General features: G+C 46.9%; 9 protein-coding genes across 9 annotated transcripts; 3 read left to right on the forward strand and 6 right to left on the reverse strand.

The window, feature by feature from the left end:
- The first annotated feature begins 61 nt into the window (after positions 1-61).
- Positions 62-1,266, forward strand: DEU56DRAFT_151802 (EF-hand). Its single transcript, XM_041344786.1, has 7 exons — positions 62-311; positions 363-387; positions 443-660; positions 714-847; positions 902-1,003; positions 1,053-1,115; positions 1,165-1,266. Exons 1-6 carry the CDS (start codon positions 248-250, stop codon positions 1,080-1,082), a joined length of 573 nt encoding a protein of 190 aa, XP_041211544.1. The 5' UTR covers positions 62-247; the 3' UTR covers positions 1,083-1,115; positions 1,165-1,266.
- Positions 1,267-1,401: 135 nt separating this feature from the next.
- On the reverse strand, positions 1,402-2,462 carry DEU56DRAFT_753599 (uncharacterized protein; the record flags this gene model as incomplete). Its single annotated transcript, XM_041349727.1, has 5 exons — positions 1,402-1,598; positions 1,672-1,833; positions 1,890-2,179; positions 2,237-2,322; positions 2,391-2,462. The coding sequence occupies 5 exons, from the start codon at positions 2,460-2,462 to the stop codon at positions 1,402-1,404; spliced, it is 807 nt and encodes a 268-aa protein (XP_041211545.1).
- Positions 2,463-2,590: 128 nt separating this feature from the next.
- On the forward strand, positions 2,591-3,683 carry DEU56DRAFT_151889 (vesicle transport v-SNARE protein N-terminus-domain-containing protein). The gene is made up of 5 exons (XM_041344787.1): positions 2,591-2,792; positions 2,847-2,905; positions 2,959-3,321; positions 3,373-3,434; positions 3,493-3,683. Exons 1-5 carry the CDS (start codon positions 2,684-2,686, stop codon positions 3,581-3,583), a joined length of 684 nt encoding a protein of 227 aa, XP_041211546.1. The 5' UTR covers positions 2,591-2,683; the 3' UTR covers positions 3,584-3,683.
- Positions 3,684-3,782: 99 nt separating this feature from the next.
- DEU56DRAFT_731031 (MFS general substrate transporter) lies at positions 3,783-6,093 on the reverse strand (the record flags this gene model as incomplete). The annotated part of the gene is made up of 16 exons (XM_041348203.1): positions 3,783-4,210; positions 4,267-4,317; positions 4,370-4,424; positions 4,475-4,562; positions 4,630-4,663; positions 4,708-4,737; positions 4,791-5,067; positions 5,118-5,156; positions 5,209-5,238; positions 5,288-5,358; positions 5,404-5,493; positions 5,543-5,608; positions 5,664-5,725; positions 5,779-5,805; positions 5,854-5,903; positions 5,956-6,093. The coding sequence occupies 16 exons, from the start codon at positions 6,091-6,093 to the stop codon at positions 3,783-3,785; spliced, it is 1,536 nt and encodes a 511-aa protein (XP_041211547.1).
- Positions 6,094-7,621: 1,528 nt separating this feature from the next.
- On the reverse strand, positions 7,622-10,117 carry DEU56DRAFT_152058 (major facilitator superfamily domain-containing protein). The gene is made up of 12 exons (XM_041344788.1): positions 9,807-10,117; positions 9,561-9,749; positions 9,409-9,502; positions 9,239-9,352; positions 8,863-9,178; positions 8,804-8,811; positions 8,721-8,753; positions 8,541-8,665; positions 8,394-8,482; positions 8,258-8,347; positions 8,138-8,204; positions 7,622-8,085 (listed from the first exon to the last, which is right to left on the reverse strand). Exons 1-12 carry the CDS (start codon positions 10,014-10,016, stop codon positions 7,903-7,905), a joined length of 1,518 nt encoding a protein of 505 aa, XP_041211548.1. The 5' UTR covers positions 10,017-10,117; the 3' UTR covers positions 7,622-7,902.
- A 1,509-nt stretch (positions 10,118-11,626) lies between these two features.
- On the reverse strand, positions 11,627-14,143 carry DEU56DRAFT_786031 (uncharacterized protein). The gene is made up of 9 exons (XM_041352336.1): positions 13,797-14,143; positions 13,689-13,744; positions 13,366-13,567; positions 13,222-13,318; positions 13,077-13,169; positions 12,769-13,028; positions 12,684-12,710; positions 11,746-12,631; positions 11,627-11,688 (listed from the first exon to the last, which is right to left on the reverse strand). The coding sequence occupies exons 1-8, from the start codon at positions 13,842-13,844 to the stop codon at positions 11,900-11,902; spliced, it is 1,515 nt and encodes a 504-aa protein (XP_041211549.1). The 5' UTR covers positions 13,845-14,143; the 3' UTR covers positions 11,627-11,688; positions 11,746-11,899.
- A 106-nt stretch (positions 14,144-14,249) lies between these two features.
- Positions 14,250-16,390, forward strand: DEU56DRAFT_930827 (P-loop containing nucleoside triphosphate hydrolase protein; the record flags this gene model as incomplete). The annotated part of the gene is made up of 11 exons (XM_041358701.1): positions 14,250-14,273; positions 14,333-14,354; positions 14,466-14,644; positions 14,699-14,822; positions 14,872-14,919; positions 15,040-15,343; positions 15,394-15,415; positions 15,543-15,577; positions 15,628-15,849; positions 15,904-15,983; positions 16,037-16,390. The coding sequence occupies 11 exons, from the start codon at positions 14,250-14,252 to the stop codon at positions 16,057-16,059; spliced, it is 1,083 nt and encodes a 360-aa protein (XP_041211550.1). The 3' UTR covers positions 16,060-16,390.
- Positions 15,991-18,303, reverse strand: DEU56DRAFT_152170 (glycosyltransferase family 57 protein). The gene is made up of 12 exons (XM_041344789.1): positions 18,082-18,303; positions 17,956-18,034; positions 17,885-17,900; positions 17,657-17,834; positions 17,455-17,608; positions 17,335-17,406; positions 17,033-17,285; positions 16,838-16,983; positions 16,650-16,786; positions 16,505-16,602; positions 16,377-16,452; positions 15,991-16,329 (listed from the first exon to the last, which is right to left on the reverse strand). Exons 1-12 carry the CDS (start codon positions 18,267-18,269, stop codon positions 16,107-16,109), a joined length of 1,620 nt encoding a protein of 539 aa, XP_041211551.1. The 5' UTR covers positions 18,270-18,303; the 3' UTR covers positions 15,991-16,106.
- A 430-nt stretch (positions 18,304-18,733) lies between these two features.
- On the reverse strand, positions 18,734-20,177 carry DEU56DRAFT_731145 (ribonucleotide reductase small subunit; the record flags this gene model as incomplete). Its single annotated transcript, XM_041348206.1, has 5 exons — positions 18,734-18,987; positions 19,037-19,688; positions 19,741-19,805; positions 19,862-20,060; positions 20,118-20,177. The coding sequence occupies 5 exons, from the start codon at positions 20,175-20,177 to the stop codon at positions 18,734-18,736; spliced, it is 1,230 nt and encodes a 409-aa protein (XP_041211552.1).
- Between the last annotated feature and the right edge of the window lie 118 nt (positions 20,178-20,295).

The raw sequence follows: 20,295 nt of genomic DNA on the forward strand, positions 1-20,295 counted from the left end.
GGTTATTATATCATATTTATCTATATTATATATCCAAAAAAAGTACAATCTTATAATCAATTCCTATTTTTGTATATTTTTCTGGATTTCTACAAGACCGTGTGAAACGGTCCCGGCCTACGAGCGCTTAGATTAGCTCTGATGTTCTATGGAACATTGAGGTCATTGGGTGACCCCGCCAGCAGTGGCGACGCCGCTTCTTTATAACCCAACCTTCACCTTGCAGTCAATCTTCATCAGAACAACCATGGGCAAATCCCAGAGCAAGCTTTCACCAGAGCAACTCGCAGATCTACAGAAGAACACTTATTGTCAGTTCAATGTCTTATATCGACACTATCTGATGTGACCCCATACCCTAGTTGACAAGAGAGAGCTCCAGCAATGGTTATTTCTATTTATCATCCTATGTGGCGTCCTTTTCATCTTAATCGTACCACAGGTATAAAGGCTTTCTCAAAGATTGTCCCTCTGGCCAGTTGGACAAGACTGAATTCAGTCGTATATATAAACAATTCTTTCCATTCGGGGATCCAGGAGACTTTGCAGACTACGTCTTCAACGTCTTTGACGAGAACAAAAATGGTACTATTGACTTCAAGGAATTCATCTGTGCTCTTAGCGTAACGAGTCGCGGCCGATTAGACGAGAAGCTCAAATGTACGTACATTTCCCCACTTCATTTGACACCGCTTATCATGATTCCTATCCAGGGGCTTTTCAGTTGTACGATATAGACAAGGACGGTTTCATCACATACGATGAGATGTTGCAGATCGTAACGTCCATATACAAGATGACTGGTCAAATGGTCAAGCTCCCCGCAGATGAGGATACTCCTGAAAAGGTTCGTTTGACAATCAACTCCGAAATATCTCCCCTCACTATCCCAAATCCGCAGCGAGTGGATAAGATTTTCAGGAACATGGACCGAGACAAGGACGCCAAGCTCACGTACGATGAATTCGTCGAAGGCAGTAAGCAAGACCCGACCATCGTCCAGGTGAGCACTTAGGGTGTCCACATGATCAGTCCACTGATTTCTTTTGTAGGCGTTATCGCTATACGATGGTCTTGTATAATGACATGATCATCGTCATGATGCTGGCATTCATGCAAGTGGATTACTTTTATCTGTCAACCGCCACTGATTCATTTCCACAGCTAAAATTTCTTCCTAACCTAATCTGCTTTCCTGTTGCATATTCCAGGTGATCTTGTGGTCAATCAACTCACGAAAGTCCAGACCAAGCCTTTCACACCATACTTTACTCTACGCAATGGCCGGATCTGTCTATCTTCGACGATGTAGCGGTAGACCATGCTCCCGTGTTGCATTATTTTTATTCACATCTCAAGGCTAGAATCTTGCATAGCCACGTGATAATCAACTACTTAGAGTCACAAAGGCAGCTTCCCGTACTTCCGCAGGATCTTGGTGTCCATGTTTTCACCCACCCAACTGTGAAGACCCTCAGCGAACTCGAGATTATCGCGCTCTGCCTTGAAAAGCTTGTTGAAATCCTGTGGCTGCCCTGGCTGGGCATTGCCCATGGCCGCAAAGGGTGACGCAGTCATGTCACGGGATGAATCAGCAGCTAGTAGAGAAGATCCGGACGCCAGGATCAGACGTCTACGTGGAAAGCACAGGAAGAAAACGGATATACGCACCATTATCACCGCCAAGGATAAGTCGATAAAGGCCGTTCAGGCCGAAAAAGTTGAGGAAATACCACGAAAGTGATGAAACCCACCGAACGTCCATGTCAGGGGTATCGATGCCACGTTGAAGCATGGACTTGAAGCCCAGCGTCAAGGGAAAGGGTAGCTTGACTGAGAGATCTTCAGGTCGGAGTGCTCTATTGAAGTATTATTGGGAAATCACGCACTTAGGACGAAACCTTGGAAGAAGAAGTTGATCCAGCCCATAATGACCATCTGTGGCACCATCATAACCATTTGGGTTTTCATGCCGGCCATCATGCCATCCATGGCAGCAGGGTCTGATAGAGGGTTGGGAGCAGATGATGGCGCGTCAGCCTTGGGCGGTCCGTCTTTCAGGTACGTCCCGGTTTTGAAGGCCTCAGAAAGATGTTGTGATATAGCTTTGTAAAACGATAGTGGTATCGGTGAATTTGCGGACGTGGCTCTGAGGATCTGGGAACGCGTCAAAGCACGTCTATTGCAGGTCAATATGTGAGAGGAATGTCGGGACAAGAAGAGGAGGGTCACTTACTGCTCACGGGTTGCGGCTCGCGAGAGCTTTTTCGGTGGCGACTGCAAAAGAATGACCACATAATGGCGCAGTATTCCGACCAGTATCTGGTCACATACATAGTGAATAACGTTTCCCAGTACTTGCGAACAGGACATGATTAAATGAAACTCACCATTACAAGGGTGATTGGAAAGAGAACCCAATCCCGAATCTGGGGATCCAGGTATAATGAAAGCCTATCCATTGCTGTGCGTTAAAGTACTGAGGTGTGTCCAGAATATGAGCTGCAGCGACCTCGAAGGTCTAGTCGACGTGTTGGAATGAGAGTAGATTTCCTTTTTGAGACAAGTATCAATGTGAACCTCGTGCGCAGTTGACGGCACACTCTCACATCCGCCTTTGACGCATCCTTCAGCATCCTTCTAGAGTCGTACCTCCCTTGACCCTTGCGGGGTAACGGACAATATGGACAACTCCCCGACTGCGCTATTTGACTCATATGAGCAGGATTTCAGACAAATCATTGACAGCATTCGCTCAAAACTTGATGGAGAAGGCAAGGATGAGCGTGGTGGTATGTAGCAGTCTCTAGTATCAGCTTATTGGTTTACAAGTGTCGTTTGCACAGAACAGCGTAGAGCAGCACTCAGAAGAGTGGAAATGGAGCTGGATGAGGCCGACGAAATGGTTGGTTCATGCACAGACTGGCACTGAAGTAAGGTCTAAATGGTCAATCATAGATATCGCAAATGGAGATAGAAATCATGGGTATACCCCAGTCCATAAAGCCACAGTACCAAAACCGCCTCAAAACCGCCAAGGGAGACCTAGTGCGCTTCAAGAAACTTTCCAAGGATATTCATTCTCAAGTATCCAGAGCGGAACTTCTTTCATCCGGCAGAGTAGGCACACCCACATCAGACGAGCCCTATGGACCCACCAGTGATCGTACTCGCCTGCTTACGGGGACAGCTACTCTCGAGGATGGTACGAGACGGCTACAAGAATCACAGCGCATTGCTCTGGAGACGGAGGACCAAGGTGCTGAGATATTGATGAATCTCAGAACGCAGCGAGAGCAAATCGAGAATTCCAGAGATACCGTGTGTCTTGTCCCCTGACCCTTGACAATCACTTACCCCATGCCTTACTAGCTTCGCACCGCTGATACTGCTATTGACCGAGCCTCAGGCACCTTGAAGAAGATGATTAGACGGTTCGTTTAAAGCTGTTGCAGGTGTTTTGGAGCCACGTGTCTGATATGTGCTATGCAGGATGTACCAACAACGTGTCGTCACCGCTGCTATCATTGTCGTCCTAGTCCTGCTAATCGCAATCATTCTATGGGAAAAAGTTTTCCGGTAGAGAGGTGTTTAATTATGGTTCTTGCATTTCCCGCTTTTTTTTATATGCCTTGAGACATTGTATTTATGCATACTGTATATCCTCAGGCTTCGTTCTGGTGACTTGTGATGTGGTAGATGGTACCGCTATCAGTTTACATACTGGAAGAATACATTCCTGCCAGGACTTTCAGCCTGAGTCTACTTTCGCTGGATCTTACTTACTGCTTGTCTGTCATGTCGGCGAACGCACGACGCTCCTTCTCCTTCTGCACGTCATCGTCCGTCCAGCCCTTCTCCCTCTTAATCTCTTCTATCATCGCTCGTCGTTTAATATTTAGCTTCACATTAATATGGCGTAGAAGATATGCTACTCCGATCTGTGTCGACAGCAAAACCATGATGGCGGCCTTGCCTGGGATATACGCCGGTGCATCTTTAGGTTGAAAAATTTCAGTGCCAACGATGTTTCCAACACAGAAAAAGACCATGGTGAGCGCATTGATGGTGAGCTGTCGGACCATGTCAGCCAATGGCCAGAGACAAAGGTATATCTGGCCTGCCTTCTTGGTGTAACCACTGGTGTTACTGGCATTGTATGCGTAGATCGTAGATAATGTGCTTCCAAACGAGCCTATGAGGTATGAACCTGGCAATCATATTATCTTTGACATGCATGGTAACTGCGTCGATTAAAAAGCTCACCAAACAGTAACACTCCCTTTTGTCCAGTATTGTTGAAGCCGATCATCAGCGCTAGAAGGTGATGAGCCTTCTCTGGGTTGCTAAAAACGAACCATAGCTTTACCGACGCCCAGAAGGGTTGGTAGAGTTGCATAGATCACCGGTAACATGCGTTCTCCCTGTATTCATCGATGAGCGCGGTCCCGACGTTGGCTGTGCGGAACATTACCTTTCTATCAGAGTAATAACCGCAGAGCACTACCGAGATAACATGCACAATTCCAGCGGGAGTGGCAAGAATCAACGTCTGCCTTGATCTATCGGCGAGAGGATTTTAAAAAAACCGTCAGTTACTACAACACAAACCCTTGGGTGTGGCCCTACGTGTATCCGAAATTCCTTATGATAATGTTGCTAACTAGGCTGGACATGAGCAAGTTCCCCAAGGCAGAAATAACTTACAGTTAGTGAGACCACCGCTAGGAATATCCGCTGAAACGAAGGTGAGGCATGCACAAGTCTGAAGTAGTGCGATGTATACCCACTCAACATGGTTGCAAGCACAATCAACCAAGTTCGGACATCCAGAAGCGTCTCGATAACCTGTTCTTTCTTGAACTTCCTGTTCTCTGTACCCCCCTGGTCATCCCTAATTCGTTCTAGGGATGCAATACGCTCCTCCTTCGTAAGCATCCAGGCATTGACAGGAGAATCTGGCAACCATGTTAATACGATGATTCCGACGATGATCGCAAGGCCGCCAAGGAGGTAGTAGACAATCTTGTATGATGCCATGAGAGCTCCATTGTAGAACGAGATTCCCTGCCGGATCAGTAAGCCCAGCACTCTTAGTGGGGCATCGTATCACACACATAAGCTACGAAGCCTCCGAAGACCTGAGTGAAACCAAGCTATTGTGTCGCTTTTAGAAAGAAACCAAAATTTCAAAAGAGAGGAGCTGACCATTGTATAAAAATATGCAATGCGAATTCCCTGCGCGAATTCTATATACAGCAACACCACAGGCGAATTTACCACTCACTTGTTCATTTTTTCTATAAAACATGGATATAATCGATATTAGAATAGGAGACACACAGCTCTCGCACATCCCTATTTAAACTTTAGTGAATATCAACTACACAAATACCCACGTACCAAGAATAAAACGAAGCACGAAGAAGGCCTGGAAGGAGTTCGCTAACGCATGGCAGAGCAGCACCACGCCCCATATGATAATATTTATGCCTGATGTTGTTCTAGATTTTATTTAGACCTAATTTAAGTATCAGCTCACCGAGGTATTTTGCAAGCCTTAGCTTCTGGGCAATGTATACTGTGGGGAATTCCCAAACTATAAAACCTGTGGATATGATGTAATTAACGCGAGATCATTCGAAAGGCACCCTCGTATTTACCAAGATAGAATGCCATTGAAACTAGGTTGTAATTCTGGCCAGTTACGGGGAACCCCATGATGCTAAACATAATGTTGGGCATCCCATTGTGCGAGACATCCCGTCAGTTACTGACCTCGCATAATTGAGCGATGTCTTGTCCCTTTTAGGAAGGTCAAATCCAGATAGCCAAAAATGACGGCTTCCTCACAAAAACTGGGTGAAGTACACCGCAGCAGTTATTGGAATGATAACCTTGTCCTATTAATCTGTCAGCAAATTTGGTACTCCAATGACCACTGAATGGACATACCAGTTTGTTTCTGAGTCTTCGATTATATTCTTCGCTGAATTTCTGCGCTCGAGTTCCCACTAGTCGGAGCGCTTCATCTCCTTCAAAGAGTGGAGAGTCTGCAATATCTTCCCGAGATGTCTCTTTTTCTGAATCCATAACCTGATTGTGTTGCGTGGAAGATGTGACCTCGGGCTGTCGAATCAGATCTGGTAAAGAAGAGTTGGAAGAGGGACCGTGAATAAAGGTCACAATTGTCCAAATAACTCATCCCAGATATCCACAAAGCGCCACGGAACGATAAGCACCAGGAATATTATAAAGCCAAGAACAAAGTTACGCGTCAACTCAAGATAAGGCATATTTTAGGATGTCCAAGGAGTACAAGACGATGGCACCTGGTCGAAGTTCTCACCGTCAAAGGGAGTAATGACATTGCTACCGAGAAACATCGAATTTGGTTCGTAAAATCATAGAGGATTTCTGACTGGGGCCTGTAGGTTGCAAACCTTGCATGACATTGAATTCGACTGCAGACGAAAAAAGGGCAGTCACTCACCTTGAGGCTTGTGCCCGTGGAAATCGCAGCTAGCAAGACCGAGCAAGGCGATGTTAGGCCATGTTGCGAGTCCCTCGTTAATTTTGCATGCGAATAGCAAATGTTTCCCGTCGGGCTTGTCACCTGTCCTGTCGAGGACAGGGTTTTGGAGATCCAAAAACCACGAGGCATGTGAACCATCGAGTATATACACGCGGGGACTTAGATGGCGCAGCGGCATCCCTTCTTGCAAGTTCGCGCGGTGCTTCAAGCTTCAAGCCTTGGGATCCCCCTCCTAGAACCCTCCTGGCACCCTCCTGGCACCCTGAACGGTTGGCCGCTGGTTAAAATAGATGAAAAGCCATTGAAACCCGCATAAATTTTGATTGCAACGATATCAAGACACTCGAATTGGACAACATTTGTGTTAGCCCGTGTCCGTAAGTTATCATGCATATGATAAAGCATGTGACCTGTCACGAACACGAAATGTCACGAGACCGCGGAACTTAAACTCCGCGTAAGCAAATATGAGTAAGTATCGTGTCCCGGGCCATCATCGCGTTCAATGTGCTTGTTCGTTGAACCCGGGCGACGAAAGAAGATGGAACGATGGAAACCGTGTTCGTGAGTCCTTCGTATTGTTTCATGCTTTAGCAAAAATTAACCCAGCCCACCCGAGCCCTCGCTGATTATGCTCAATTTCAACACTTTGCCCCCACGGGTCTTGGTATGTCGAACTTCTGGCACCATTCACTCGGAACACTGCTTCTTCTTGGTCAACGCTATTCGAGTCTGATCTATTTGACCCATTAACGGGCGCCATCACGGCATCCATTAATAACATGCGTAGAGGCAAGTGCAGCATCACTGGCAGGACTCAAGGACTGCGCACGCGCAAGAAGAGGCGCGCCTTCGATCAAGATTCAACTATCTACGATAATCCATTTATTCTGCGCCATTGGCCAACATACGGATTTTTTTTATCACGCTGATTCCAAATCTTCAAAGCTGCAACAGGAGAATCGGACAAGATCCACTACACTATCAAATTCCACTCGCGCCCTTGGTATCAAGCGACTGCATCATTGTTTCTTTCGGTAACTTGGGGCTATTCGCCGTAGACCGTATGACGGGAGCATACAGCCCCTTAATAAGGTTGTTCCATTTGCCCGTTTCTCTCGAAACTTTCTATTGACACAGCTGGTTATATAGCCCTACACAGAAAAAAATACACAAGTTTTGCAATGTTCATGACAAAGTGGTGACTTTCGCATTGCAAGTGCCCATCAATGAGTCGGACATGAACGAGAATTCGACGATGTTACAATAATGATGCGTGACGTTGGTGTTGTCGTGATTCGGTGCTTCTGAAAGGGTGTGAGATGATCATACCCTGATGATCTTGATTCTCGGAGGAAGGCGGCAAATCAACGAGCCAAGGAACTCTTCGCGCGGATGCCTTCGCCAGCGAAATATATCCAGACCGGGAAGGGTATACCAATGATGATGGCAAGACCTGCAAGCAGGGAATTGCCTCCACCATAGCCGAGTGCCGCAAACATTTGTTGTCCAAACAGAGGGAACGCGAAACCAAGTATTGAACGCAACGTCTGGTGATGTATTCAGTAAAAGACAACCAAATTAGAGGTAAAAATGACTGACAGAAGCGGCTGCAATAGCGCTTGCAGCATAGGTAAATGTATCCACGAGATATAGTTGAATAGGGAGGCTTCATGTAAAGAGGTTAGACGTGAACGGCGCCAAGGACGGGGGCACACCCACAAAGTTGTCATTAATCCGAATCCAAAGATAGCAGTACCGATGATAGGCATCATGAAGTGGGTCGCGGCTTGGGCAGACCAGCCATACCAACTAACAAGTGTCAGACTGGGAGCAAGAATACAGGCGTCAATCTCACAATAGTCCCACTGGGACAAAGAACGAGCCGAATATCAGAGCAGGCACGCGCATCTCTGGTTTACCCTTTCCTCCATTTTTGGCAGCAAGCTAGACATAGAAACCAGCGCTTGAGATGACACTTTCAAGGTAGGAAGTCTTAACATACGTGTGAGTATATCTTGTCGGAAACTCTGGCGCCAAACAAGGTGGCAGCTAGGAATCCAAAGCCAATTCCAAGGTACGTTAGACCTCCAATTCCAACGCTAAAGTGGTACACCGTCGAAAAGAGTCCTGAGCAAAAGTTGTTAATAATGGACCCTGTGGAGCTGGGCAGGTATGATCTTACCGGGGAAAGTAGCAAACATCAAGTAATAGATACCTGCCACATGATCTCAGTCCATATCCAATATAACTTGATGTAGTACTAACCGTACATCCTGAATAGATGACTCGGATCAGTGAGCCGCGTGACATTTAATTAAACTTACAAAGCCATATAAAAGCTCAGGATGAAGCATACGAAACTACGAGTCAACAGAATGGCTGGTCTCTTGAGGTTGGTCCACAAGTAAGACCACTTGTCCACATAGGGTGCTGGGAGGGCAGGATGTCCCGCGGTTGTCTTTTCGGGATCCGGTGCCATATTATCAAGACGAAGCCTGATCACTGGTGCATAGGTTTCTCTCAAGAGAGGGAAGCCAAGGATTGCAGCAACACCAGAGATCGCGACGACGATATAGAAAACATACTGTATACCCACGGATTCCGCGATAAAACCACCCATAACGGGACCTATAGCAGGGCCTTTCCAAATGAGTGAACATCAGTCAACGTTGCACACTATTAAGACAGGGTAAAACTCACCTATCAAGGGTCCAATGCTGAATAGTGCCATAGCCGAGGCGCGCTCGTGTTCCGCGAAGAGGTCGCTCACGACGCCTCCGCCGCATGATATAGGTGCACTCCCCGCCAATCCAGCTTCAAATTTGCAAAAAGTGAACAAAAGTTGCGGCTCCAGATTTTCCAAGACGTACCGAGAAACCGGAAAACTATGAAAGATACAGTGTTGGGTGATAAAGCGCAGCCGAGATTAAATACGAGAAAGAATAGGTTTCCTAGATGGAGCACCTTGAACTCGTTCAGTCAAAAGGTCCCGCCGATTAAAATACGGATGGGTATCACGCACCCACACACGACCATAAACTTCCGACAATGGAGCCGCAAATAAAGGACCGATGGCAAACGATACAAGGAAGATACTCAGAGTCAACGCTGTGACCGTTGGATCTGTTATGCCAAATTTTATGGCCACGTCCGGCAGACCAGGTGCCATGATAGAACTTGCTAACGGCGTAACAAACGTGTACAACGAAACCTGACACGATACTGACATGAATCCTCATGAACGGAACTCGCTGATGGAAGAACTGACGAGTGTAATCGTTATCCATTTTTTTGATGGAGGCCAATTCCTGGGGTTCACAGGGTCGTGTTCCCAATCGTACTCTTTATCATGAGTCTTATCCTTGGTCTCGGCAGACCCGCCTTCGTCACCTGTAACCTGGGTGAAATGAAGATCGTTTGAATCATCTTGGTCTGGTACGTGAGCGGAAGAAAGGGTTCCTGGAGGAGTGCCCGACATGGACCAGCGTTGCACTGGAGGGCAGGGAAGGCAACCGAAGGTGGTGATAACACATGTCCGGGACAGACTCTTAAATAGCAGAATCCAACATGACTGAGCAGGTATTACTATTACGCTTTATTCCTAGAGGCCGCTGGTTTACGTTGCTGACAGGTAAGATCCCACCCGAGGACTCAGTGAGATGACTCCACTTACCAAGATTTTGGTGGTGTACATATCGCCTTTACGTTCACACGTGCGCGTGAGGCAAGGAGGAACTCAGCGGCTCTCATATTGGTGAAGAGCACACGGCTGCCAGTTTCAAGTGGCGGTTTCCTGTGAACCAAATGAGTTGATCAATGATTGCTGAGACTGAAGTACTCCTAGAAATTGTGCATGTCTGAGGCTATCCGACTCGGAGTGACATCAAACACGCACCATCATGATCAGCGCGTGATGCCATCTCAAGTCGAAGTTTGTTCCAAGGCCCAAGGGTCCTCTGTTCCTCCTATTTTGTCGACCTTGCTTCCTTTGCTGCCATCGGCCCGTCTCAAGACCAATCAGTTGTCGGCAAGCATGAAGCCCGAGGTTGCGATAGTCTAAATGGAAAATTCTTATGTAATGCAAGACCGAGTCTGCTAGGCCAGGGTGTTGCATATCATCATGCAGTAATCAAGTTGTTTGCAAAGATAAGCACACTGGACAGAAGTGCAGACTATCGCCATCGCCATCGATTGCATGAGTCGCGTGACATCATGATATTCGGGTTCAAATCACAGGACTCCATTCGACCTAGCTGTGACCGCACGCCCTTGAAAGAACACCGCAGGATCTCCGCGGAAGGTAGTAATGGTGTGGTGTCAAGGTTCTGTCAACCCAAGTCCCTAGATTTTAACTTAATGTTACCGCCGCTTGCCAAGACCATTACACACATTATGCATGAAGCTCACTGGAAGTCTCGCACTGGTCTTTCCATTTCATTTACGCCCTCGACTCCCAGTGACCTGCTCAAGGTCTGAAATAACCACATCATGGGAACCGGGATCATCGATATCGTTCCCAACCGTATCCTCATGACATTGCGTCAGCGTTCCAGACAAATTGGATCTTCGGGCTCCGTTAGCATATATATAGCTAATGGGGAAAACGGAAATGAACATGCAGATAGTTACATGCGGTCCGGGTCTGAAATGATGAGCTGCGGCAGCCTACGGCTTCACGCTCACTATAACAGCCTCAAGTAGCCCCCTGTATCGTCCTGCTTGGTCTTCTATTAAATCCCCGTGCCTGACACTTTCTCCAGAAAGTTCTTCCACAGACCGGTAGTCCGGAGGCCGTGGATGCTGGGGACTCCCCCCGGAAGAGGACAATCATCGGGAGGTGCGCGCATTAGCACCTACATCGTCTGAGCTCTGTTGCTCTACACCGGTCATCACTTTGATCGCACCCCTTGAAGATCTTGGGTAGATCAAGAACATTGATAACATCAAATTGTCGCGCAAAAATTTCGCAGATTTTTGCAATTATGAGCGTTACACAGATATCAGGATGTTCAGAGCGGTCATTTCCGGAACACTCCGGTTATATACTTGAATCCCGCCACATTACTCATGTAAGCTCCATTTTTCTTCTCCGCTAGTACTGGTACGCGGACGCACACCCGGCCGCAGATCTACCAATAGAAGGAACTTCTGTGGGTAAAGTTCTGCTCTTGGAAATTGCAGTCGGTTATTGACGAGTTGTCAATCAGTATTGTGCAAGTACGGCTGCGAGATTGAACCAAATTTTGTGGGTAAATCCCGTTCTTGGTTGGTGTTACAAGTCCCTCTTCAACTAAAATTGTAGATAAAACAAATAAGAAGTTATGAAGACAAAAGCAAAATGGCTAGGGCACTGTGTAACTACTACATAGCATGTCCGTACTCGTGTGAGCCGTGTGTAGCATACCCCTGATAGTGGTAACCATCCCCATTTGCTGCGTAGTCGTGATTATGTGCGTGCGTATACTGCTGGCTAGGATAGTCCTGCACATCGTAAGCCAGCCCACTCGCACCATTATATGCCGAACGTGCTCCTGCAGCTGCCCTCCCTTGGTACACATCATGTGCGTCTGCAACATATTGCCCTGGCACCCCCGAGCTTCCATATGGATCATATGGTCCTGGATCATTATTTTGATAAGCCAGAGTAGCACCTTCCTGAAGATGAGCTGTGCTGGCGTGATCATCATCGTAGGTATGGTGCTGTGGCTCGAAGCTGCCCAAAGACGGATTATATTGGTTGAACGTGCCTGCAGCCTGGTGTGAATACCCAGTGTTGTAAGCCGGCATTGGAGGATATTCAGTATAGTCGGCACCAGCGGGATTTGTGTGATAACTCGGCGCTATGCTCTTCTGGTCAAAGTAGTAATCCTGGTTGTAGGCACCACCTGGCCCGCGCTTGGAGATAGATGTAGCATCGTCGTCATCGTCATCTACTGAGAGGTTGGGAAGAGTCGGCTGTGGCAAAGGTTTGCCAACCATCTCGCCCTTCTTGTTTTTCAAGTGGGAGAAGTCGCCCATAGCCTCCTTCTTCGCTAGCGCAGCAGCCCTTGCAAGCCGCTCCTTATTTCTACGCTTGATGACCTCTGCGATTCGCTATCATTTATATGAGTCATGGGCAACCAAAACTCCCAGTGATGAATGTTACCTTGTCAACCTTGTGGCATACATACTCCTACACGACCCATCAGCAAATGCACTTGAAAAGATAATTAGATGGAAAGTTATCTAACCTTGAGGTTTCCTTGAATGTAGCACAACAGAGGAATATAGAATATGCCAGCGAAAATCAATAGTAAAAGCGAGCCAGCGAAGATGACGAAGGTGAAGAACGTGGAGACAGTGAGGGCAGAGGTTGACAGACTGTTTCCTGCGAAGTACTTGCTGACGTCGTACCAAGATCCCTTGTTGTTCTTCGCCAGATAAATACTATAGAGTGTCAAAGCGTTGATCGTTTGTCTTGGCCCATCAGATAGTAGCAGACGCTTCCAACCTATTATCGGTTGAGAAATATTGTTTCAAAAAAAGAGCAGAGACTCACTCTTGAACGTGAAGAAGATGAAGAATGCAAAGTCGTCTTTCTTCTTTGTCGAATTGCTGATATGGTCGAAGAAGCAGAAGTGATCATACGAGCCTTTTGCAGTGCATAAGCTTTAGATGATGCCATAATCGAAGGGATTACATACGAAGGGAGTAATAATGGTTAGCCATCACGTTCGTGAAAGCGTACGAGATATCACGACTGGCGATGATCTTCTTCGATTTCCGGGCTTCGTACGCCAGCTGCGGATGATCAGAAACTCGTTCCCTCGCCTAGAATTGCAGCATACCAGGAGGAAGCCAAAAATAATACATCCTACGAACAGCCACTTCCCGACATTAAAGGGGATATAGAAGCAACCATCTTGATGCTGACAGTCGTCAAAGATTTGATTGGACCATGTTGAAGTTGTTAACATGGTCGTAGCGGTGAAGATATCGGAAAGATAGACAAGAAATGATTTGAGGATAATGATATAAAGCCATAGATATCTTTGAAGGTGCTCAATTAGCATTCCGATCTTGAAACATTTGGACCCGCCATCACACTGTGCCACGCAAGCGCAGCGTCCACAGCCTCTGCGCGTTTCACAGGTTCACACGAATCACTCACTTTAGGCGCATGAGGAACCCATTATCGGTAAACTCTCGGGTGTCGATGAAGTCGAACTAAGGCAGCTTATTGGCATGCGAGAAACCCCAAGATAGAAGGGCGGCTCACCTTATGATCTGGAACGATTTCTCGTTTCCATGCTGGTCCAGCGCTCATTATGTTGTGAAATAAAGCGGAACGGTGAGCAAGTCAGACAATAAGAAGGACGAGGTGTGATTCGGTGGATATTGTGAATGAACGTATAGCGAGCCAGCCGCATATAAAACCTGGCCAGGTTCTGAGACAACGAGAGGCGTTAAAAGAAGGTCAATGCGACAAAATTGAAACCAAAGAGTGTTCTGCTGGTAGACTGTAAGAACGAACAGTACTAGTAGTGCAGAAGCTGAGGATGGAGGATGGGATGATATAGAGGATATAGAGACGAGCGTGAAAGTGGAAAACAACGGTTGCTCTGGTTGTGCCAAAAGCTATGTGACTTCCTATTTCAATTGTGTCTTTTTTTGTCCGTTACACGGTAACGGTAAACCATTATTGAACTCTAACCACCAGGAAGGTACAACAATGACTACAGTACAAAAGATCAAAGTACGCATCAGTATCTATCCTTGCTGCTTCTAATTAAACGGGGCGCGTCTACCATCCAGGAAATCGAAGATGAAATGGCAAGTATCGTCTTTTGAGATATCATGAGCCTCACTAACTTTCCTAACAGGCCAAAAGTGTGTTTCATTGTCTTCATGAAGTAGGCTCATCGGACGACCAACTTCGTTCTCGTAGCTCAGAAGAATAAGGCCACGAGCTACCATCTGGGTCAACTCAAGGCCAAGCTCGCAAAACTACGGCGCGAGCTTATATCGCCCTCTGGAGGAGGCGGAGGCGGGCCTGGTATTGGTTTTGATGTCGCTAGGACTGGTGTAGCGTCTGTCGGTTTCGTTGGATTTCCGTCAGTGGGAAAGGCGAGTCTTATTTGTTTTATTCTCACCTGACAGCTATCATCAACGATCATCTAGTCAACTCTCATGTCGAAGCTCACGGGCACGCACTCTGAAGTTTCGGAAATTGATTTCACAACCCTAACGACCGTCCCTGGTACTCTGAAAGTCCACGGTGCACCTATACAAATCCTTGATTTGCGTGCGTACGTATCTTGCCTTTGGTAATCACACCCTTATTCTCGTCTCAGCTGGAATTATCGAGGGAGCAAATGATGGTAGAGGTAGAGGTCGACAAGGTAAGTACAGCTTTTCTGCACTTGCAGCAAATCCGCTGACTTTACTGTGCAGTCATTGCCGGTATGACCTCCAAGTTTAACACATGCGAAACCCGAGGTTGAGAGCAATGCACACCATAGTGGCTCGCACATGCAATCTCATTTTCATTGTTTTGGATGTCCTCAAGCCGCTGGGGGACAAAAAAATCATCGAGGGCGAATTGGAGGGCTTTGGTATTCGCTTGAATAAAAAGCCCCCAGCCATTCTAGTTCGCAAGAAGGACAAGGGCGGCATCGCGATTACCAACACAGTCCCGCTGACGAATATCGATCAAGAGGAGATCAAGGCAATTCTCAGCGAATACAAGCTCAGCAATGTGGACGTTACCATTCGGGAACCTAACATGACGGCGGACGACCTGGTGGATGTCATTGAAGGGAACAGGTGTGTAATATATAAGAAGCATCACATACTTGGATGTTTATACCTCGCAGAGTCTATATCCCTGCACTTTATGTGCGCTTTTACTGACATGTCATTTCACCTTGCGCTAATACGTTGCGTTTCAAATTTCAGGTCTTGAACAAGGTTATTTATCACTTGATTGAAATTATGTGGTCACTCACGTTGGTTGTGTATGTAGATCGATGCCATCTCGATAGAGGAATTAGATCTTCTGTCCGTTGCTTTTCGTCGTCTTTGGAAGAGTACTACTTATGAGCGTTCAGGTACAAAATTCCTCACAGCGTTCCAATTTCATCGAGAGAATGGCTTAATATCGATGAACTCTCGGAGAAAATGTGGGACGCTCTTGAGCTTGTCCGCGTTTATACCAAACCTCGTGGACAATCACCCGACTACTCCGCTCCAGTCGTCCTCCGTAGAGGGAGATGCAGTGTGGAGGATTTTTGTAACGCTATCCATAAGGAAATTGCCAAGCAAATGAAGTAGTGAGTGTTAACCTTGAAATGTGCTGCTCATCTGCGGAGCTGATTGCATGTCAGTGCTGTTGTATGGGGTGCTAGTGCTAAGCATTCGCGAGGTCAAAAGGTCGGCCTGGACCACATCTTAGAGGATGAGGACGGTAAGATATTTATTCCTTCCACATGTGCAGGTTAATCTCAAGCGGTCTCCCAGTCGTTCATATCGCAAAAAAGTAACCGACATGATGGATGTACGACTCGCCCCGCGCAACCCATTGTATCTACTAGTACTGCTGTGTAATGTATAGGGTACTGAGCCGTATGAATGCCCATATCAGTCCCACCGCGCAGTAAACACTTGTCGCCATCAGAGGCAAAAATTCAGTATCTGGGTTCCCGCCAGTCACGTAAGGGAATAGGGTGACGAAAACCTGGAGTAGTGCAAACCCATATAGGTATGCATTCTCGAAGCTCTCCAACAGTACCCACGGCAATGATGAAGGAAACCTGTTTGAAGTTTGAGTAGTGAGAAACACCTCCGTATCAGTGCTCACTCGTAAAGCTGCTTGTGAAGGGGGTATAAAATCATTGCTCCCCATATGAGGGAATAGATAATTTTCAGCAGTGTCTCTTTAGCTTCGTTAATAATGTCTCAAGACAAGTTGGCATCACGGAAACACACCTGCTGGCGTAAAGATCAAAGGGAAGAGCGAGAAGATGCCCGCAACACTTGCGATGACGAAGGTCTTGTAATACGCATAGTTCTCCGAGGCCAGAAGCCTACAACACTAAACACCAGGTTGAAAAGAGTAATCAAAACCACGCACGTGAGAGGCACTAATACGAGCAGAACGGCCTTTTCATGCACATGCCACCCGAACATGTATGAGGCGTAGCCACAGAGCGTTAATGCAGCCACAAACGACTTGTAAGTCGGCGCTCTCCATAGCTTAATGAGATAAAGCTGAGCTGCAATATCAGAGAAACGCCCGCTAATTTTGCAAACTTTTCGCACCATCTGAAAGATTATTGTGATGATGAACGTGTGGACAGGCTTGATATTTGGAATCACCGCGAAAACCGTATCGCCTACAAGGCCGCGGGACGTCGATGCAACGCCAGATTCGTTTACTACGAGCCCGACATCCACATGTTTTACCACTGATAGGCTAGCGTGAGCTCGATGGTGAAAGGATAATTAATCACGAACACTGCAAAAGGACACGATCGGCAGCAGTGACCAAGGCCCACGCGTTTGGTGCCCAGTAAGCATGATTCAGCCCACGTGTAAAAGGAAACAAGCGAGAAAGGAGTTGCGGGAGTTGGCCCATTAAGACGAATGGTCCAAGAGAGGCTAGGAATACAAGCAGGACGGAGTTCGCTAGTGAAATAAAGCGAGTAGGTATGATCGCCCCTGCGGGAGACATGCAGTAAGACCGCAAAAGGTAAACGAAGTATGCAGGCTGTGAAGATCTGGTGAGTCAAGGACCATGAGTAGCGACGCACTCATACCGCCAGATACATGTAAATGTGTTTGAAGTTCAAAAGAACGGCAAAAAGTATGCCGCTTACAAGATTTCTGCCCTAGAATTGTGATAAGACATTTGTCTCAGATGCGAATAACTATCTTACTTCGCGAGCCATTAAGATTGACCATAGCAATATTCCAAACATGAACCCATTGTACTGGAAATGTATGTGGTCGATTATAAGGAACCCCGGGTGAAGAAACAAGGACGCCGAGAGAATACGCTGACGAGAGGGATCAACAGAACCACGGATAAACCTCATTCAAGAATTAGCGCCTCACCGGCAAGAATAAAGAGATATTCACCTCAGAAGTGCCGCACCAAGGACAAGCTCAGAAATAATAACAGTCAGACGTTGGTAAACAATGACCGTCCATGCATCATATTGAAGATTTTGGAGGTCAACTATCTTGGGATCAATGAATGAAGCTGGTATGGACATCAACTTCTCGAAATATGCAAAGAATGGAGGGTAATCCAGGGCTAGTCGACGAGATAAGACGGTGAGATGAACAAACTTTCAAGGGGCTCACTCCACTCAGAAGTTGTCTTCAACGCAGTTCAATAAGCCTAGCAATGTGATCTAGAGAGCTTCGAGACGCACGTCGTAATACCATCGAGAAATAGGAAGCGAATGTGTTATGGCCAGCCAGTTTCGGTGGACCTCAAAATCCGTAGAGCGACTTTACAAATGAGTAAACGTGCGGAGACATATTAAAGGAGGGCGTACTATGCTGGGAACAGGAGAAACTTGAACGCAGTGGAGAGAAGTAAAATATCGATTTCGGATTGTGATACGTCACCCAGAAAGTTCAGCCACTTCGGAATCCAGGCTGAGGTAGGTTTCAGTGCATGCGGCCCCTGTGAGTCGTCGTGGTTGTCAGCAGGCGAACTCTGAGACTGTTTGACAGCGCTCATCGAAGTGTACAACCAAGTCCGACTTCAAGTTAATAGCCGTTACTTTGTGCAGCGTATTATGTCATCTTTATCGAACAGTAATAGTATGCCGACTCTCAAACGGAATTGCAATGCGGTATCGGATTATCGTGCTCATACTGTGGACGAGGTCACTGAAATGGAGCAGCTCCTGTATGAGAGCATTTTATCAAACGAACATGGTTTTCAACATTGTAGGCGATAAGCAATTCCTATTGCAAACAAAGCTACTGGTAACACTAAACATTACAGGTCAATAATGATAAAACATATCTAGAACAAATGCAGAGGTTGGTGCGATGAACATAATGGCGTGTGGTATAGTGCATGGGTTGAAGCGTAAAATATATGCAGACAAAAGAACGCAATGACATATCTAGAAGTCCTCTTCCAAGGAGCTGGATGGAATAGTCAGACAAAGCCGTATACCAGAGAGATAGGTAAACTCACAAAAGTTTGCTTGACACCTGGTCGGTCTTTGCATTTGTGTGGTTGACGTTTGCTTTTGAGTAGTCTGACACGCGCTTTTCAAAGAAGTTGGTCTTCCCCTGTAGCGAGATCATATCCATGAAGTCGAAGGGGTTGGTGGCATTGTACACCTTGTCGTTGCCCAATGATACCAGCAAGCGGTCTGCAACAAACTCGATGTACTGGCACATGAGCTTGGCATTCATCCCAATAAGACCGACAGGGAGAGCATCTGGAAAGACAGTCAGCGAGAGAAGGACGGTATGATGGTAAAGACAGACCGGTCAAGAACTCCTGCTCGATGACGACAGCCTGAGTAATGATGCACTTGACAGTGTCAGGGTGCGGGCGACGCTTGAGGTGGCTAAAGAGCAAGCACGCAAAGTCGGTGTGCATACCCTCATCACGGCTAATGAGCTCGTTGGAAAACGTAAGACCAGGCATAAGACCGCGTTTCTTGAGCCAGAAGATGGACGCGAAGGAACCCGAGAAGAAGATGCCTTCGACGGCAGCGAATGCGACCAAGCGTTCACCAAAAGTAGAACGTTGATCAGAGATCCACTTCAGTGCCCAGTCAGCCTTGCGCTTGACGCAGGGAATAGTCTCCATGGCGTCAAAGAGGTATTCGCGCTGGGCAGTATCTTTGATGTAAGTGTCGATGAGGAGTGAGTAGGTCTCGGAGTGAATGTTCTCCATCATGATTTGGAAGCCGTAGAAGCACCGGGCCTCAGCAGCCTGGACCTCGTTGGAGAAACGCTCAATGAGGTTTTCATTCACAATGCCGTCGGACGCAGCGAAGAAGGCAAGGACATGCGAGACGAAGTGACGCTCGTTGTCATTGAGACGGTTGGTCCAGTCGTGGACGTCTTTCGAGAGATCCATCTCCTCAGCAGTCCAGAATGATGCCTCGGCTTTCTTGTACATTTGCCATATCTAGTGGATTGTTAGAATGAAGAAACTAACTGGATGCCAGGCTATAACAAACCTCGTGGTATTGAATAGGGAAGAGGACGAAACGGCGTTTGGATTCTTTGAGCAAAGGCTCTTCGCCTGAAATGGAAAGTTAAGTTGAGGTTTATTTCACGTCACGAAACCATGCCACTGACATTCAGGGAGATCAATTTCACCGACGAACTTCTTGCGAAGCTCTTCAAGCTCATCCTCGTCTTCATTTTCAAGGGCCTCGGCATTCTCCGAGTCCGGGGAGACTGAACGCTTGCGGTCATCGATAAAAACAGGAAGGGTGTCCTTGTCTAATGGCTTAGTTGGCGAGTTTAGTGTGATAGATGCAAGGGCTGCAGCAGCCTAATGATTCAAGACGCGTTAACTAGAGCAACACGGTTAAGTTGAACATGCGCGAACCTTCTTGCTTGGAGTTGGAGCAGGAGAAGGTACACGAACTGGAGCAAGAGTGGAAGCCATTGAAAGCAGACGAAGATAATATCTAGATGAAGGAGAAGATATCGCAAGAAGATGAAGGTCTGGGTTGAGAAATTGAACAAGCAACCGAAGTTGAATTTAAGCGTCAGAACTGTGGTTG

Source organism: Suillus clintonianus (genome assembly GCF_016758775.1).
Source record: "Suillus clintonianus strain FC179 chromosome Unknown DEU56scaffold_15, whole genome shotgun sequence".
In the NCBI taxonomy this organism is placed as follows: Eukaryota; Fungi; Basidiomycota; class Agaricomycetes; order Boletales; family Suillaceae; genus Suillus; species Suillus clintonianus.